Source organism: Narcine bancroftii, chromosome 5 (assembly GCF_036971445.1).
Source record: "Narcine bancroftii isolate sNarBan1 chromosome 5, sNarBan1.hap1, whole genome shotgun sequence".
NCBI classification, from domain to species: domain Eukaryota; kingdom Metazoa; phylum Chordata; class Chondrichthyes; order Torpediniformes; family Narcinidae; genus Narcine; species Narcine bancroftii.
The window spans coordinates 60640513-60660656 of record NC_091473.1 but is presented as its reverse complement, the minus strand read 5'-3'; the positions used below and the strand labels follow the sequence as shown (position 1 = coordinate 60660656).

Here is a 20144-nt window from a genome sequence, read left to right as displayed (position 1 = left end):
TGCAACCATGCCTCCCCCCTTACCCTTTTATTTGAATGACTGCCAACATTTTTGCATACTTTGATGAAGGGCTCAAGACTAAAATGTCAGTTATGTATGTCTATTTTTGCTATATAAAGGACACTGTTGCTCTAGCATTGTGTTTTTACTTCAGCTACAGTGTGCAAACTTTTGTGTTTTATTTAAAGGCAAAGTTAATAGGGAACTTTAGTTTTTGAGGGATATTGGGGATCTGGTTTGGAAGAAGAGAGAGATGTATAGCAGGTATAGGCAACAAGGAGCAAATTAGATATTTGAGGTGTATAAAAAAAATTTCAAGAAAACTTCAAGAAAGAAACCAGGAAGGCTAAAAGAAGATATGAGCTTGCTCTGGCAGACAAGGTAAAGGAAAATTCTAGACGCTTCCACATTTTTTATTGAAGAAAAAGATAGTGAGGGATAAAATTGGTCCTCCTGAAGAACAGAGTGGTCAGCTTTGCCTGGAGCCAGAAGAGATGGGAGAAGATCTTAAATGTGCTTTTTTTTGCATCAATATTTTGTCAGCAAATTGGCAGAGTCTCACGAAGTAAGGTCATGGAACCTAGAGATCAGTGGTACTCAACTTTTTTCTTTCCACTCACATACCACTTTAAGTATTCCCTCTGCCACAGGTGCTCTGTGATTAGTAAGGGATTGCTTAAGGTGGTATGTGGGTGGAAAGAAAAAGTTTGAAAACCACTGTTTTAATCATACCTAATTGGCTCATTATGTGCATGGTTTCATAATTCCAAAGGAAATGGGTCAATGACAATTTTTCTCAAGAAAAATATTTCAGTAACAATTGGGTCTAGAGCAGTGATTCTCAACCTTCCCTTCCTATTCACATACCACCTTAAGCAATCCCTTACTAATCACACAGCACCCATGGCATGGGGATTACTTAAAGTGGTATGTGAGTGGAAATAAAAAGGTTGAGAACCACTGCAATAGAGTTTAAAGAGGAGGAAGTGTTTGTTGTCTTAAAGCAAACAAGGGTGGATAAAATATTCCTTTTGTCCTTGAGGGAGGCTAGTGTAGAAACTGCAGGGGCTCTGGCAGAAATATTTAAAATGTCCTTAGCCACAGGTGTGGTGCTAGAGGATTGAAGAGTAGCTTATGTTGTTCTGTTGTTTAAAAAAAGCTCCAAAAGTAACCCTGGAAATTATAGGCCGGTGAGCCTGAAGTCAGTAGTAGGTAAATTATTGGAAGGTGTTCTAGGAGATGAGATATGCAATTATTTGGATAGCCATGGACTGATTAGGAATAATCATCATAGCTTTGTGCCTGATGGATTGTGTTTAACGAATCTTTTAATTTTTCAAAGAGGTTGCCAGGAAAGTTGAAGGAAAGGCTGTGGATGTTGCCTACCTGGTCCCACATGGGAGGTTAGCCAGGAAGGTTCAGGCACTCAGTATTCTTGGTGAGATAGTAAACTGTATTTGACAAAACAGGAGAAGCCAGAGAATGGTAGTGGTTGATTGCATCTCAGGCTGGTGGCCAGTAACTAGTGGTGAGCCTTAGGGATTGGTGTTGGGACCATTGTTGTTTGTCATCTAAATCAATAATCAAGATGATAAGGTGGTAAATTAGATCAGCAAGTTTGCAGATGACACAAAGATTGGAAGCATTGTGGACAGTGAGGAAGATTTTCAATGCAGACAAATGTGAGGTGTTCCATTTTGAAAGGACAGACCAAGTTAGGCCATACACGGTAAATGGTAGGGCATTGAGGATTGCAGTAGAACAGAGAAATCTGGGAATACAGATACATATGCAATTCCCTAAAAATGTCATCACAGGAAGATAGGGTTGTAATGAGAGCTTTGGCATATTGGCCTTGATAAATCAAAGTATTGGCATGTTATGGTAAAATTGTATAAAACATTGGTGAGACCAAATTTGGAGTATTGTGTGCAGTTTTGGTTACTGAACAACAGGAAAGATTGAAAGAGTGCAGAGAAGATTTACTGGGATATTGCTGGGACTTCAGCAACTGAGTTACAGGGAAAGGTGAAACAGGTTAGGACTTTATTTCCTAGAATGTAGAAAAATGAGAGGAGATTTGATAGAGGTATTTTAAATTATTATGGTATAGACAGAGTAAATGTAGGTAGGCTTTTACCACTGAGGATAGGTGAAATAAAAACCAGAGGACATGGTTTAAGGGTGAAAGGGGAAAAGTTTAGGGAGAAAATTAGGGGGAACTTCTTCACACAAAGAGTGGTGGAAGTGTAGAATAAGCTGCCAGCTGAAGTGGTGAATGTGGGCTCAATTTTGAGAAGAATTTAGACAGATATATGAATGGGAGGTGCATGGAGGGCTATGGACTGAATGCAGGTCAATAGGACTGGGCAGAATAATATTTGACGCAGCCAAGAAGGGTTGAAGGGCCTGTTTCTGTGTTGTGATGTAATAAATAAGGTGCAAATTAAGAATCCTTAAATGAGTTTCTGAATCTGTTGTTGAGAAGTCTGATGGAGGGATAGTTCTATTCCTGAACCTGGTGGTGCGAGTCTTGTGGCACCTGTACCTCTTTCCTGATGACAGCAGTGAGAACAGAGCTTGTGCTGGGTGGTATGTATCCTTGATGATTGGTACTGGCAGTGTTCCATGTAGATGTTCTCCATGATGGTGAGAGTTTTGTCTGTGATGTCCTGGGCTGTGTCTACTACCTTTTTCATAGCTTTCTGCTCAACAGTATTGATGCCCCCATACCTGGCCATGATGCAGTGGTCAGAACACTTTCCACTACACTTCTATAGAAGTTTGCCAAGGTTTCTGATGTCATACCAAACCTTTACAAACTCCTGAGGATGTAGAGGGGCCGACGTGCTTTCTTCATGATGACATTCGTGTGTTGGGTCCAGGAAAGGTCCTCCGAGATAGAGACTCCCAGGAATTTAAATTTGCTCACCCTCTCCACCTTTGATTCCCCAATGATCACTGGACTGTACACCTCTAGTTTTCTCTTCCTAAATTCCACAATCAGCTCCTTGGTTTTGGTGACATTGGTATCCTGGAAGGGAATAGGTAAAAGAGTGAAAGATGCAAGTACAGTACATTGAATCAGTATGGAGAGTAAATTAGAGACATAAACACACGAACAGTGCTTGGTGAATCAGTTATTGAGCAATGCATCATGTGTGGGGGATGTTAGTATTTATATCCAGAATTCTTTATTATTGTAGCCATGCTGATACTTTTGTTAAATAATAACTACAATACTAAATATCAAATTACTCCAGTATGGAAAGAGATGATAAATATAAAAGATAGATTGATAAATATTCACAGTTACAATTAGTAAAAGAAAAGAAAATATCAGAGATCTTTTAGTGGTCCTGAAGTAGTTTATAGTTAGGGTAATATGGGGAGGTTCACAAGCATGATAGCTTCTGGATAAAAATTGTTCTTGAACCTAGAGGGGTTGGCCTTTGGGCTTCTGACCCTTCTGCCGAAGATAGCAGCGAGAAGAGGTTGTGATCAGGGTGGTGGTGTCCAGCAGTTCAGATTGAATGAAATTGACCTTATCCTGCCATTGCTCAATGTGTTATTTCATTTCTTTTAGTCTGGACGAGATCTGCAACTCTATCAGAGCCAGGCCAAGCAGCTGTTCCGTAAGCTAAATGAGCAGTCACCCACCCGGTGCACGTTGCAAGCAGGATCCATGTCTTTCCAGTAAGTGCCCCAATTGCATAATCAGCAGTCCACTATGGTCCCTCCTTCTGACATTGCTCATTCTGTGTTCTATTTCCAAGGGGTTTGAAAACTAATGTTTGACCTGCTGAGCTTCTCCAGTATTTTGTGCTTTTACTTCAACCAGTGTCTACAGATTTTCATAATTAACCTCTGAACTCTCTCATTTCTGGTGCAGCAGGTACACCAGCTGAGCTGACCTGACTCAGAGTGACCTCGTGGTCTTCCAACAGGAAGAGAGATTACGTCACTGTGCTGACTCCCCAGAGAGAGAGACTTGGTGGAGGGGGTTAATAGAAATTGGTGAAGTTGATGTTAATGCCATCTGGTTGAAGGATGCTCAGACTGAATATAAGGTTTTGTTCCTCGAATTTGCAGGTAGCTTCAGTTTGGCAGTACATGAGGCAATGGACTCCATGGGAATTGTGTGTGAAATTGAAATGGTTGGCCACTGGGAAGTCCTTGCTATTGTAGTGGACAGAGCAAAGATGCTCATTTAATGATCTCCCAGCCAACATCCAGTCTCTTTGATGTAGAGGAGGCCACAATGAGAGCACCAGATGCAAAAGATTACCTCTGCCGATTCACAAGTGAAATGGGATCATGGCATATGGCCCATCGAGTTGCTACCTGCAGGAAACAACCCAGCCCAATGAGCTTGTCTACACTTCTTTGCACCCAATCCCTTCTAAAATTCTGTTCCTTTCTCTCAATTCCTCCATCTCCATTGTGTCTGCTTCCAAGATGAGGTCTTCCAGTCTAGATCATCTGAGATGTCCTCATTCTTCAAAAAGCATGACTTCCCTTCTACCACCATCAACTCAGCCCTTACCCTCATCTCCTCCATTTCCTGCACATTTGCATGGACCTCTGCCCCTTACCTACTACCCCATCAGTTCCGCATCTGCACTTTCTGTCACCTACAACGTGATCCCACCGCCACACACATCTTGCCCTCTCTGCTTTCTGTAGGGAACAGTCGCCGAGACTCCCTCGTCCACTCATCCCTTCACTCTAATCACCCCTTGGAATCTTCCCCCGTGACCACGGGAAGTGCCAAACTTGTGCCCACGCCTCCTTCCTCACAACCGTTCTGGACTCCAAACAGTTTTTCCAAGTGAAACAACAATTCACATGTATCTATGGGAGTCACCTACTGCATCCGGTGCTCTTGTCATGGTTTTCTCTACATCGGAAGCAGATTGGGAGGTTATTTTGTTGAGCACCTTCGCGCTGTCTGCATCAATGATAGGGATCTTCCAGTGGTCAAACTTCTCAATTCTGTGCCCCACTCCCTTGCTAACATGTCTGTCCATGGCCTTGTGCACTGCCAGACCAAGGCCACCCGTAAATTGGTGGAGCAACACATAATATTCCATCTGGGTACTCTCCAACTGGATAGCATTAACATTGACTGCTCCGGTTTTTGCTTGACCATTCCCCATTTTCCCTCTCTTCCCTATCCCTCTGTCTTCTTTCCTCCAGCTCTTAACCCCTTCACTCTCCATTCACAGACCCATGCCCCCTCCCCCGTTTGCTGTATCCTCCCTCCATTTTGCTCCCATGACATTGCCTGTGCGCCTGTTCTCCTCCCTCTGCCCCTTTCCCACACCATTTTATTCAGGTGTCTGCCTTCAATTTATTCATTTTGCTCAGACCTTGATGAAGGGCTCGGGCCTGAAATGTTGGTAATGTGTCTTTATCTTTGTTACATAAAGTAGCTGTTTGACCTTCTGAGTTTCTCCGCATTGTGTTTTTACTACTGAGCAATAAACTCTTCCACATCAGCCTCCACATCAGGAACAACAGCTTAACCCCTCAAGTTCATTCAACCATTGCACCATCAACGTGAATCTTATTCTGCCTCAGCCTTTCAAAGTTCAAGCTTCTTTTTGTTGTATATTACATTTTTATGTCTTATTATATATGATATACATCAACTTTTGTCTACTGTAAGGCAAACAAAGAGTCACCCCATCCCCCTTATAATTAGAGAAAGAAGAAAAAGAGAGTCCTTTCAGCTACTGAGTGTCCATGGATTCATCTCCAGCTTTCCTGCAGCCTCTGAAGCCACACAGTCTCCAGTTTAATCCATTGGCAATGCTAGTTTCAGGTGCAAACCTTCAATACGATCAGGAAGCCTTCAGTGCCCGAAGCCCTTTTTTCCTCAAGAGCCCCTTGAATCTGGTTACAATGCCTGGTTCCCATGAATCAGTCTCCAGCAGCCCACAGCCTGTGTGGGTCCTTCGATTGCAAGTTGCCAGCAGCCTGCAGCTTGTGAGAGTCCTTCAACTGCAAGTCTTTGTGGGCCCTTCAAGCTGCTGAGTCACTCGCTGGTCCACTGCCATGGTCACCTTTCCTGTAGGGTCATCTCCCATCCTTCTCCTTCACAGCAGGGTGGAGGGGGTGTCCTCTGGTTTCTAAAGCCCTGTGCAGGTCTGCTCCTCCCCCAGAGTCTGCAACCCATCATGAAACGCTACCCAGCACAGGCTTTGCCATCTTGGGCACAGATGTCCGTAGTTGCAAGAATTAAAAAAACACTGTCAGCACATTTAATAGGCTGTACAGAGTCGTCCAAAAGGGACCTGCGGAGCAGCACTGTGACTTCATTCCTCACTCTCCCAGGTCCGTACCGGTAGCAATGCTGTGGTTATAGTAGCTCCACCATTTTTTTCACCCTTTGCTCATCAAGGATCTATGAACCTTCCTAAAATCCTCTTAAGATTTGACTTCTACCAAAGTTTGCTGATGATGCATTTCTGGGGATGTGGAGACTTCAGGATACAGAGGGACATTGTTCAGCTGGAAGCTTTGGCAAAGCAGTAACAGGTGGAATTTAATCCAGTCAAGTGGAAGGTCACAATGAGAAGCTGGAGGATCAGTCAGCGTTTCAGATGGGGCCTCTTCATGGAGAGGAAATGCTCTTTAAAAGTTGCTTACATGAGCTGGACATATCAAGTAAACAACATGGATCTTGGAAGAAATGCACAGAGGATTCTCGGGGTGCAGGTCCATAGCTCCCAGAAAGTGGCAACACAAGTAGATGGGGCTATAAAAAGGCTTGCTTGCCTTCGGAGAGCAAAGCTATTGTTTTTAACATCATGCTGCAGCTGGAGAAGACATTGGTTTGGCCACACGGAATATTCTGGTCACCCAATTATAGAAAGCATGTGGTAGCAGGAGAAAGAAGAGTGCAGAGAAGACTCACCAGACTATTCCCTGGAATAGAGGGTTGAGGTTACAAGGAGGGATTGGATTAGTGTGGATTGTTCCCACTGGTGTGCAGGAGGCTAAGGGGTCGGATAGATTGTCTTTCCCCAAGGACAGTGGAGTCTAAAAGTAGAGGACACAGGTTAAAGGTGAGGAAGTAATTCACAAAAGGAATGAGGGATAGGTTTTTCCACACAGAGGGTGATGAATTTTTTGAATGAGCTCCCAGAGGAAGTGGTAGAGATGGGAACAAATACAACATTTAATAGATATTTGGATAGGGGCTTGGGGGTTAGTTTGTTTGGTGCTATTGTGTTGAATCTCTCTGGCACACGACTCATTAATATTTTACTCACCAAAGACCTTTTTATGCTTGTTCCTCTTTATCCACAGCAAGTGTCATTTCATAAAACTCCAGTGAAACGCTGAGATATAAATTCCCTTAATTAGATCTGCATGAGTATTTTGCATTGAATGTCATGATATATCATCTTTAATGAAAGTATCTCATTGTTAAAGTCGACCCGTGCTGCAATAAAACAACAACAGAACCAATGAGCGTACAACCAATTTTATTGTATTATGCTAGTGGGAGCAAGGGATACAAAGAATGAGTAGACAGTGTCACTTGTTTCCTACACTGAGCCTTACTCAATGCATACAGTTTTTTAGTTTATATAGTCCTTTAGACAGGTGCTACGTGCAACTTTACATTTTTCTTGAAGATGGTTGTTCTTTATCTTGCAGCTAGTCATTCTTATTTTTGTTACAGCTTTATCCACTTTAGACACGCTAATCCTGCTCAGATCTGGTCAAGCTATCTTTCTCAGCTCACACCATGGTCTTGTGGCTTTTGTCTTGCGACCTGGTAATTGTGTAACCTTGCTCATATATTTCTTAATCGTGGTTTTCATCTGCAAGACTAGAAAATCTCCATTAGCTTACACCTAACAACAGAAATCCCTTCCATTAATGCATTCTATTCTTTCATGTTCCCTCCTTTTATCTTTACATGATAACCTTTTATAGTAGTTTGGTCTTAAAACCAGATGAGAGCATACAAACACAACCAACAAAATGACAGCCTTCCACGGATGCTGTCTGACCTCCTGAGTTCCTTCAGCACTTTGTGTGATGCTCCAGTTTTCTTATTTATCTAGTTTCCCTGTATATTTGTCTGAATTTTCCTCTACCTCTTCCACAACTGTACATCCACTTTGTATGGAGTGAAACAAGAAAGTCTGCAGGCACTGTGATTGTAGTAAACACACAAAATAGCTGGAAAAACTCAGCAGGTCCCACAGTATCCATAGGAGGCAAAGATATATAACCAACGATTTTGGGCCCAAGCCCCTTCTCAAACAAGGTATGACCAAAAAGCAGGCAGGCGGCTAAATAAAAGGGTAGTGGGAGAAGGGAAAAGGGGGCTTTAGGAGGAACATAGGCCAGAAGGCCATAGGTGGACATAGATAGAAGGGCTGGAGAAAAAAGCTGAGAATTGATTGGGGGAGGGGGGGCAACTCTACGAATGCAGAGCTGAAGGACAGGTGACCGACAACTGGGAAAGAGAGAGACAAGGGCAGGGAAGCTGGAGGAAAGGGGATGTGGGGAGGGCAGGGCTAAAGGAAACTGGAGAGGTTGATGTTAATGCCATCTGGTTAGAGGGTGTTTTGATGAAATATGTGGTATTGTTCCTCTAATTTTTGGGTTGTATATTTTCACCTCATACGAATGCAGTGGGACCTGCTGAGTTTTTCAAGCAATTTTGTGTATTTATCCACTCTATTCCATTTTCATGCCAAACTGATTTGATTCATTTTCAACAGTAGCAGCAAAGCTCTCCGCATGGCTGTTTTACCTGTCCCAGTTCGTGTGCAGCCAGTTCTGCTTCAGGTTTTCCCCTTTCACCAGAAATGGTACCCATGATCTGAGGTCTAAAGGGATCCCTACCACACTGTTTTAGCCATCCATTCGACTAATGTGTCAATGTGTTCCTGTTTTTGCCAGCACGTGGCAAAAAAAAATGATTCAGAAATCCAGGGGCTACAGATGCCAGATCAATGGAGTGTGAGAGAGTATATAGATATGTTTTTGGGAGATACATTGGGAAAGGTTTGTTAGAGTAGGTAACATACAAACACTTTAAAACAGATCTTACCCCCTATTTTCTCAATGTCCCCTTTTTCCTTATCGCCCTCTTGGATCCTTTCACCACCACGGGGTTGGGGGGCAGCGCCCACTTTGGGAATCATTAATCTATATTCAAGTAGTCACTATCTCGGAAGATCTTTCCTGGAACCAACACACCAATGGCATCATGAAGAAAGCCTATACTTCCTCAGGAGTTTGCGGAGGAGCTAGTGGAGTTGTTTAAGTGAACCGGTACGGACTTGAAGGGCCGACATGGCCTGTTTCCATGCTGTAAACGGTTATATGGTTATCACTATCTTAGTGGTCCTAATCTTTAATCTTTGACCAAGGCCCTTCTTTTCACCACACTTGTTAGTACCAATGTGACCCATCCTGTTTGCCTGTTTACCCTCCACCTTTCAAATGTCCTGTGACCGTTCTGTGAAATTCTGAACCCCGGCACCAGGGAAGCAATGCACGACCCTGCATTCGAATCTGACCACAGAAGCCTCTCTCCACTCTCCACAGTACTGAGTCTCCCACTGCTTTTATCCTTGGACACCTGCCCTGAGCCCCTTGTGGAGATGAGTCATCCAATGCTGTCTTCTTTGCTCTGACAGAATTCTCTGAAGGTACAATCATTGCGAAATGGTTTTTGAGTGAAGTGCCCTCAGGTTTCCTGTCTGGAATTGGTGGTCAAAAAGGTTTTTAGCATAATTCAAAATTCAAGCCTCTTACTTAAGCACACAAATATAAGAAAAATAAAGGATTATGGGTGCGAGGTGGGGAAAAACGAGATTGTTGTGGAGTAGGTTTATATTGTTCGGATCAACATTGTGGCCCAAAGGGCCTGTATTGTACTGCAATGTTCTATGCTCATTCCATGAGATCAATCCACATCCTCCAACGCTCTAAGGACTAAATGGATGTCCTCTACTATTGGCTTTTGCTGCCCCAGGAAAAAAGGTGCTGGCTATCATAACACCTCATAATCATATTCCTCATCCTTTGTTTCTCTAAATAGGAAAGCCCTGGAGGTGTACAAAACGATGAGAGAAATGATTGGGTGAATGCCAGAGTAGGGAAATCAGGGGAGAGATTTAACTGGAACCAGAGGCATAACTTTTTTTTTTACACAGAGGATGGTGGGTGTATGGAATGGGCATATTAGCCTTCATCATTCAGAGTATTGAGTATAGAAGTTGATAGGTCATGTTGCAGTTATACAAGACATTGGTGAGGCCCCATTTGGAGTATTGTATTCAGTGTTTGTCACTGTGCTGTGAGAAAGATATTTGTCAATCTGAAGAAAGTGCAGAGAAGATTTATGAAGATGTGGCCAGGAATTGGAGGCCTCAGCTACACGGAGAGGTTGAGCAGGCTAGGGATTTAGTCCTTGGAGAGCAAGAGGGCAAGGAGTGATCTCATGGAACAAGCATAGAACATTGCGGCACAATACAGGCTCTTCGGCTCACAATGTTGAGCCAAACTATATAAACCTCCTCCACAACAATCTTGTTTTTCCCCACCTTGCACCCATAATCCTTCATTTTTCTTACATCCATGTGCCTTTGTAAGTCTTTTGAATGTCTCAGTTGTACCAGCCTCCATCACCATCCATAACAATGCATTCCAGGCACCCACTACTCTGAGTGAAAATCTTATCTCTTTGATCTCCCCAAAACTTGCCTGCACTCACTTTAAATGAATATCCTCTAGTATTGGCCATTGCTGCCCCAGGAAAAAGATGCTGGCTGTCTACCCTAACGAAGCACCTCATAATTATATTCCTCATCCTTTGTTTCTGTAAATAGAAAAACACCGGAGGTGTACAAAATGATGAGAGAAATGGATTGGGTGAATGCACAGAGTAGGGAAATCAGTAACCAGAGGAAATTGGGGGAGATGTTTAATAGGAATCCGAGGCATTACTTTTTTTTTTACACTGGGTGGTGGGTGTATGAAGCAGGCTGCTAGAGGAGATGGTTAAGGAAGATTCTATTTGCAATATTAAAGAGATATCTGGATGGATATGTGGATAGATGCAGTAACGCTGGAGACAAATTCACAGACACTTGGCGTCTCTGAAGGGACTGCCTTTTGCTTCTCCTTCTCTTGTTGTGGATGCTGGGCAATGTTAGTGACATCTCTTTGCAGTTTTTAAGGCAGTCCTGTGTATTAGTATCTGACAATAAAGGAATTTTGGATTGGGATATGGGCCAAATTCAGGCAGGGAGGATTAATGTGGTGGGACATTTTGGTTCGTAGGGGAAAGTTGGGCTGAAGGGCTTGTTTCCCCACTGAATGATTCATCTGCCTATCTTACTCCTTCACCTGCTACCCATTTGATCATTCAGCTGCAAGGTGACCACAGTTTAGAGGTACAATCTCTGTCACTCTCACCACATGCAAAGACCACAGTGCTTCCAGTCGAGGCTCAAGCTGGCCCAACAGAAAACAGTGCTGTAATTCAACCTACCCAACATACAACACAAGAGACTGTGCTTCCAGTTCACTCTGGGCGTCTTCATGATCTCCTCTCCGTTCCCACATGGTATATGAACCATTAACAAAATGAAAACACTCCCCAGCTACCTCTCAAATCACAGAGTCACAGAACAGTTGCAGCACAGGGGGCGGCCACCTGGGCGATTCTGTCTGCACAGGTTCTCGACCAGAGCAACTCACTAATTCCACCCCCTAACCTCTCATTCATAACCTGACCAATATCTCACTGCCATGTATTCGTCCAATTTCCCTCTTGAAGGCATAGTGCAACTTGCCTTCATCACATCCTCAGAATTTTTTGTACACCAAATCCCAGCCATGTGTAGCTTCAAAAGATCTTCCTCTTCTTTCTTTGTTGATTCTCTTTCCCTTTATTTTCCATCTGTGACTCTTGTCTCTAACCCCTCCACCAAGGGGAACAGACCCCTACCGTCCACCCTGTCCATAACATTTAATAAACTTCCATCACATTTCTCCTCAGCCCTTCTTCCCAAAACCAATCCTTGTAATTCCTCACTGCACCTCCTCTCTTGGCTTAACTTCCTCCCAACAAGAAGAGATCAGAATGGAACAGTCCCCCAGCTGACCTGGTATTTTATGAAGGTTCAGCTCAGTCACCTTGTTATTCACAATGTCTCTGCCGATTAAGCCCTGAATTGTGTGGATCTTATGAACTGCTTTCAACCTGTCCTGTCTCTTTCAATTATTTGTGCAGCCATATGTCAGAGCCCTCTGCTCCTGAGCTCAATTCAGAACAGAATCTTCTATTCCCTGTCACCCCTCATCTTCACACCACCTCACATTTCTCTGCACTAAACCATCTGTCCTCTGTCTGCTGTCCTCCCAGTCTGCATTCCATCACTGTCATCTTCACAGGCTTGCACCTCCAAGTCTGGATCATGAGGGGAGATCAACACCAATGGCTGAAGGATGTTATCCTCCTCCATTCTGTTACATGTGGTATCCCCATCACCATATGCCCTTGGCAACCCTTTCACATTGCGTGTTTTAATTTTGCCAATAAGCCTGCCATCTACCACCTGATCAAATGCCTTTATAAAGACCATGCATACAGCATCAACAACATTGCCCTCACCCAATTCTGTCTGTTACCTCATCAAAATATTCTGTCATCTTGTAAGAATCTGATGTGCTTTTAAAGAATCTCTGTGAGCTAACCTTAACTAGGATAGGAGGAAACTGGAGCACCCGGAGGAAACCCATGCAGACATGGGGAGAATGTCCTCACAGACAGCGGCGGATTCTAACCCAGGTCGCTGGTGCTGCAATAGTTTTGTGCTAGCTGCTACGTCTACTGTGCCGCACTGTTGCCAGCATCCTTTTTAGTATTCCAGCAGCTTCCCGATGACATTTTGTGAATGAGAACAAAAGATGGTGAAAGTACCTAGGTTAGTCAAACTGCACCTGTGCACATCAACTGAATTAACATTTCAGGTTCATCAAGAGTGTGGAGTGTGCATTAAACACATTATATGAGTTTAATGCACACTCCAATACTCTTACAACATGAGTTGTAAGATGATTACCAGGCACTAAATGATCAGTTATCTGCACTATTATTTATCGCTGTTAAGATTCAGATGATGCCTGTAAGTCTGAGTTGTCAGTGATGCAAAAGATGAGTGTTTTTAAAATGATCAGTCAGATAGATGCAATTGTTTAACCTTTAGGTCGGGTTTATTTTGAACAGGGGACCAAGTTAAGGCAGCCATTGTGAACTAGTGTTGACGAGGTCCATCCTGGTGTGTAAGCTGTAAATCTGATTGGCTTCATCTCCTGCTTCAGGACCAGTTGGGGACTGGGCAGTTCCACGTGGAAAAGGAAGCTGCATTACTGGTGTTTTATGTGATTGTTGCCTTATTCCTGCAACAGGGTTTATTTTTTGCAGTTATGCAATCGAGAAAGGTGTCTGCTATCTGGTCTTGTGCGATGCAGCATACTCAAAAAAGTTGGCTTTTGCATATCTTGAGGACCTGCAGGCAGAATTTGATGAACAGCATGGAAAGAAGGTGCCAACAGTCTCTCGCCCTTACTCCTTCATCGAATTTGGTGAGTGCACAATCCACTGATCTTGTCTTTGTTTGTCATCAACCCCCATGCCTTTGCACTTAGCTACATCCCAGTTTATTGTGGATCATGCATTTGGGAGGGAATTTTCCATGTTGAGGAAAAGGAGGATTTACATTGAATGGTTCCGCCCAGAAGTTCTCAGTAGAGAGACGATGGCAATTGCTGTGCAAGCCACTTCCTTGACTGAACTACTGTTCTTGAACTTGAGGGCATGTGTTTAAGATGAGAGGAGAGAGACTTAAGAGGGACCTGAGGGGCAACCTTTTCACTCAGAGGGTGGTCTGTATCTGGAATGAGCTGCCAGAGGAAGCTGTATAATTGGGTACAATGACAATGTTCAAAAGATATTTTGACAGATGTATGGATAGAAAGGGCTTAGAAGGATATGGACCAAATATAGGCAAATGGGATGAGCCCAGAATGCCAACTTAGTTGGCATGGACAAAAGGAGCTGAAGAGCCTGTTCTGTGATGCGTGACTCTTTCTGTTGCCTTCAAACCAAATCATTCCAAAAGAATAATAAACTGTTCTCAAGGAATGAAGTGAGATCAGAATTAAATTGACTCTTTCCAGCATCCTTAAATTTAAATACAGCAGGGAGCCAAATAATTCAAAGCAAAAGACTATTGTTACTGAACTGACTGCATTAGCAGCCAGATAAACAATCAATGATAACAACTGCTGCCCAGTATTTGTTGGCAAAATCCCCTTCATGATAGAACCATTCGGCACAGAAAACAGGCCAACGGTCTGTGCCGACCATTGTTCAGCTCATCCCAATATCCTGCTCCCATACCACAACCCTCCAGACCTCTCCCATCCATGTATCTATCCAATTTATTCTTAAAACTCAAGATCGAGTCTGCATCCACCACATCAGATGGCAGCTCATGCCGCACTTCCATCACTCTGAGTGAAGAAGGTCCCCCTAAAGTTCCCCTTAAATCTTTCACCATAAAGCCATGTCCTCTCATATTCATCTCTCCTAATCTCAGTGGAAAGAGCCTACTCTCATTTACTGTCCATACTCCTCACAATTTTGCAAACCTCTATCAAATCTCCCCTTATTCTTCGTTCCGAGCAATAATGTCCTAACCTGTTTAATCTTTTCCTGTAACTCAACTCCTGAAGACCTGGCAACATCCTAGTAAATCTTTTCTCCACTCTTTCAAGCTTATTGATAACCTTTCTGTAGTTTGGCGACGAGAACTGCGCACAATATTCCAAATTTGGCCTCACCAATGTCTTGTATAACTTCAACATAATATTCCAACTCTTATAATAAATACTTTGATTTATAAAGGCCAAGATGCCAAAAGCTTTCTTTACAACCCTGTCCACCTGTGACACCACAATTTCAGAGTCTTTGGCTTCTTCAACTCCACTATCATCCTCTGGGGCAACAACACACATTGTATCCAGACAGAATGAGAAGGAGCTCTGGGGCATTGACTGTCCCAGGATCAGGTCCAGGGAGTGGATGTATTATATGGATCAGGGATCATTGATATGAAGCATCTTGGATATTCATGCTGTGGAGAGGAGGAGGAGGGACTTGAAGCGTCAGCCATTTCAATCCTACACGCTGCTCCCACACCGACAGGCCTTGTGCCTGAAAGGCCCACCCACAGCTTCTTGCACCGATAGGTTGAGGCCACTCACAAATTGGAGAAAAAAAACACATTCTGTTCCATCTTAGCATTCTCTAACCAGATGGCATCAACATTGACCTCTGCCCATCACCCATACTTTCATTTCTCCAGTCCCCCTCCCACTTCCTTCCATCAGAAAGCACCTTCTCTCCCCTCAGCTCCCTATTCTTCCCACCCCTATACCTGCATTTAGCTATCACCTGTCAGGTCATTGCTAATCCCCCTCCTCCACCCTCCTATTCAGATCACTGCCCAATTCTTACAGCTCCTGATGAAGGGTTTTGCGGCCCGAAACATCGAATGCCTATTGCCTTGCTTGGATACTATCTGACCTGTTGAGTCCAGCCTGCCTTGTGTGCTGCTCCAGTTCTCAAGCGTCTGTAGACTCCACGTTTACCTCCCAATGTCACACTTGTTTTTAATGCTGCCGCCATTTCATGGGCAGAGACTTGCCTCTACCCATGTACACCTTTTACCTGAGTGATTCTGGCAAGACTCAAACTGACATAATTGATCAGGTACTGGTGAGTCACTGCCCCTAACATATTAACTCTATAGATCACTGGGCAGTGGGTAGTAATGAGTCTGCTCATGTCATGGCAACTATGATGTGTAACTGGTTTGCTGTTTGCCCTCTTTCAGACACATACATTCAAAAAACAAAGAAATCTTACATCGATAGTCGAGCGCGGAGGAACCTTGGTTCCATCAACACTGAGCTGCAAGATGTGCAGAGAATAATGGTGGCAAATATTGAAGAGGTGTTGCAACGAGGAGAAGCCCTCTCAGGTAAATCTATCACGACTGTGTAGCAGCAATGCAAAAGGGTGCTGAGCAACAGGGAATGGTGGAGGAATCATGTATTGTGTTGAGGTGCCATTGTTGAGCTTCGTCACCGATCTCAGCCAGTCTCACATGCAATTTACCTATGTCCTTCCTCAACATCAGCATTCACTTGAAAGGGTGAGATTGCTTGCAGAAACCACCCGGTTGGGTTGAATTTGTCTGTCATGTCATCTTGAAACCCTTTTCTTATTAGTGCCTGCAGGGTGGAATGGGAGTTGCATGTAAGACAGACCAGGTGAGACCACTTCGTTGTGTACCTACACCCCGTGTGTGGCTCTGAACTTAAGTTTTCTTGGGCCAACCATTTCAAATCCCTCAACTGTTCCTACAGTGACATGTCTGTCCTTGACCATATCCACCATTAGGTGAAGACAAACAAAATTGAGAAACAACACGTAATATTTCTCCTGAACAACCCAACGACATGAATGTTGACATCTGTAATCTTAGGTAACTCCTACTGCCAGCTGATTCCACTGTTCCCATCTCTACTGACTTATACACTTAATGTTTCTCTTTCCCTCTTCAATTTTTCTTTCCCCACTCTCCATCCCAATGGATCCTCCCTCTACCTGTGTCCCCACCTCCCACATATTCTGACCTATGTTCTTATCATCTCTGGACACCTACTCCAGCATCTTTCTCCCTTAATCAAGGAATTTTCCTATTCTATCTTAGTCACGATAAAGGATCCCATCCTGAAACGTTGATCGACCATTTCTACTCATGGATGCTGCCTGGCTTGCTGAGTCCCTTCAGCAGTCCTTTGTCTGCTCAGGAGTCCAGCATCTTCAGTCTTCATATTTCTCTGTTGCACCCTATCCCATTCAGCATGTTTGACTCCTCGGTCTGAATTCTTGCCCCTGAAGACACAGGAAATGACACTGAGTTATGCTCCCTCAATGAATTCCTGCCTCAATAAGCAACTCTTTTTTTTTCTCACCTGTTCAACAGACACCAATTTAGACCAACCATTTGATCAGTGAATTCTCTTGGAGATCAAAAAGGTACTCTAGTACGGATCCAATTGTAAGAAAAATGGAAGGTTACAGGCTATAAGGAAGGGGTAAGATAGATGTGGAGAAGGTTTATATAGGTCAGTACAACATTGTTGGGTGAAGGGCCTGTCCTGAGCTGTACTGTTCTATATTCTCACACCAAGCAGCTGAACAAGATACAGCTTTAGCTCCTTGCATTGTGTTGCAGAGCCATTACTGTAAGGAACAGCTTGGCATTTGTCTTCCATAGAATAATAGAAATTTATGGCACATGAATAAACTGCCGACCTTGAAGAAGGGCTCAGGCCTGAAATGTCGGTAATATATAGACGCTGAGAGACTTGCTGAGTTCCTTCAGCACTTCAGTGTTTTTACGTCTAAAACAGATACATACCACTCCCCAGTTCTTGGCCCATTGCCATGTGGGTGATGAGTATCCATGAGTTAACTTGATGAATTTGTGCTGTGCTCAGTGTATACCTCTTATACCTCTGCCATCAATGTTCCAGGTGCCCACTCAACATTGAACAAAAACCATTTTCCTCAATAAATAATTTAAATATATGCCCTTTTTTGCAAAGGGAAATAAGTCCTTCATGTTAACTTTGCTGAGGCATCATACAGTTTATGCATTCGATTAGATCATTCCTCAGCTTTTGGTCCAAATAAAACAGTCCCTCCTCCTATCCATAGTTTACTAGTTCTTGTAAATCTCTTCTGGATCAATCGCATCCTACCTATGGTCCAGCTGTGGCTCAACTGGTTATTTTATACAGTTGCAGCATAGCCTGTCTGGTCTCGTATTTTGTGCTTCAGCCAGTGAAGTATCCTGTTGAAAACAAAGCAAAACTGGAGGGACTCAGCTAGTGAGGCAGCTCCGTGGGGAGAAATCGTCAATCAGCATTTTGGGTCCTAGAAACATACAAAACAGAAGCAGGAGCAGCCATGCAGCCCTTCTAGCCTGCTTCATCTATCAATACAATGACTGATCATGTGATCTCAGTATTCTATTCCTGCTTTCTCTCCATCCTCCTTGAACCCTTCACCCACAAGGGCAACATCCAGCTCACCTTTGAATATATCCAATGAACTGACTGTGATGACTTTCTGTATGTAGTAGGGAGTTCTACAAGTTCACAACTCTGAATTAAGAAGTTTCTATTCATTTCAGTCCTATATTGGTTCCTCCTTATCTTCAGACTGTGACCCCTTATTCTGGACTCCCTGACATCAGGAACATTTTTCTTGCATCTAACCTGTCTAGTCCTGTCAGAATTTCACGTGTCTCAATGAGATTCCCCTCTTATTCTTCAAAATTCCAGTGTCTTTCTTCATACATCAGTCCTGCCATTTCAGAATTAGCCTAGTAGACCATTGCTTTATAGCAAGAATATCCTCTCTGAGGAAACCAAAACTATACACAATACTCAAGGTGTGGCCTCAACAAGGCCCCATACAACTGCAGTAAGATTTGACTTGCTGGGTTCTCCCAAGGGTTTGTTTTTTTGCTCTGAGATGTCATGTAACAGGCCGGCATTCAATCATCAGCCAACCATTTTAGGTATTATGGAGTGGGGAAGAAATTCATTGAGCTTTCCTTCAGAAGGAGATTAAGCAAGAGGGTCAAATTCAACTCAAGAGTTTTTGATCATATTGACCCTGGTATAGCAGGAAGTTTGTTGAGCCTGCAGTCCAGCTAGTCAACCTAGACACAGTGAAAACAAAATGGAGATTTACAGAGAGAGGGTGGAGTCGATGAACCACACGCTCATCTGGCAACCTTGGGTTTGAGTGGTGTATTCAACATTATTGATGATCCTTATACCTGCTTTGTTTCCACGGTATCTGTCCTAGTTGCTGCCTAATTTTCTTTTCCTATTCGTTGTTGTAGCTTTGGACAGCAAGGCCAGTGGCCTTTCCAGCCTGTCGAAGAAGTACAGAAAAGACGCCAAGTACTTGAACATGCGCTCGACATACGCCAAGCTGGCAGCGGTTGCAGTCTTTGCGGTCATGCTGATTGTTTATGTGAGATTCTGGTGGCTGTGAGACTGACTGAATGGGGTGGAGGTGTGTTTTCGGTTCACTGCACACAAATTCTGAGGGTCCTTGAGCTGCTGTATCCATGAGCACCTACACTTTTCCTGAAGCCTGCAGCTCATTGCCAGTTCACCTGAATGTAACTTTTTGTTGTAGTTAGCGTGGTCTGATGGGCCATTAACATGTTGCTGCATTGAATGACATTTAGGAACTGACATGTTGAACCTGAAAAACTCCGTCACTTCATTCATTTGGAATGTTTCAAATTCTCAAAAATAATAAATGTTAATTTTATTTTCTGAATTAGCATGGAGAGTCAAAATATTGAAAACAGGAGTTGCAAAATTATCTGGTAGTACAAATGACCTTATGTGATCTGTCTGTCCATTGATGTGGACCTGGACAATCTGGTTGAGAGAAAGTTAATGTACCGTGATAGTAACTGTATCAAGATGGATCACACTCGTGCATTAATTTGAATAAAATCACCTACCATAAGAATGGCTTTCTTTAGGGACATGCACTGGTTTTGAATGCTTCATAGAAGCTGATGCAGGGAGATCCTAACTGGTCTCCCTGCAATCTTGATGTGAAATTTAGGGATTGATCCTGAACCTTCTGCATCACTCTCACTCTCACTTTACTTAAGGCACACACAAGTTGCACAGAATGCCAAAGTAGAAGGTCTTGCTGCAACTTTGGATCATTGTTCAGGCCACGGCTGAAATGTTTGGACAGAAGTTCACCAGGATGTGGCCTGGGATGGAGTGTCAGTTGTGAAGAGGACCTGATGGAGCAGTACAAAATGATAAGGATAAATCTTTCCCTTCAACACAGAGGTGTCTGTGATCACAAGGTACAGGTCCAGGGTAATGGGTGGGGATTTAAGAATGGACCTGAGCAAGACCTATTTTTGTCCAGAAGCGGATTGAAAGCAGGAGCTCGCAGTCTGACGTTT

General features: G+C 43.4%; 1 protein-coding gene across 1 annotated transcript in view; it reads left to right on the top strand.

Moving 5' to 3' along the window:
• LOC138763426 (vesicle-trafficking protein SEC22b) overlaps positions 1-19687 on the top strand; it is a 35048-nt gene extending 15361 nt beyond the window's left edge. Inside the window, exons 2-5 of the mRNA XM_069937537.1 lie at positions 3587-3696; positions 13472-13632; positions 15948-16094; positions 19041-19687. Coding sequence (XP_069793638.1) covers positions 3587-3696; positions 13472-13632; positions 15948-16094; positions 19041-19195 — 573 coding nt within the window. The 3' untranslated portion in view covers positions 19196-19687. The remainder of the gene's footprint in view (positions 1-3586; positions 3697-13471; positions 13633-15947; positions 16095-19040) is intronic.
• The last annotated feature ends 457 nt before the right edge of the window (positions 19688-20144 follow it).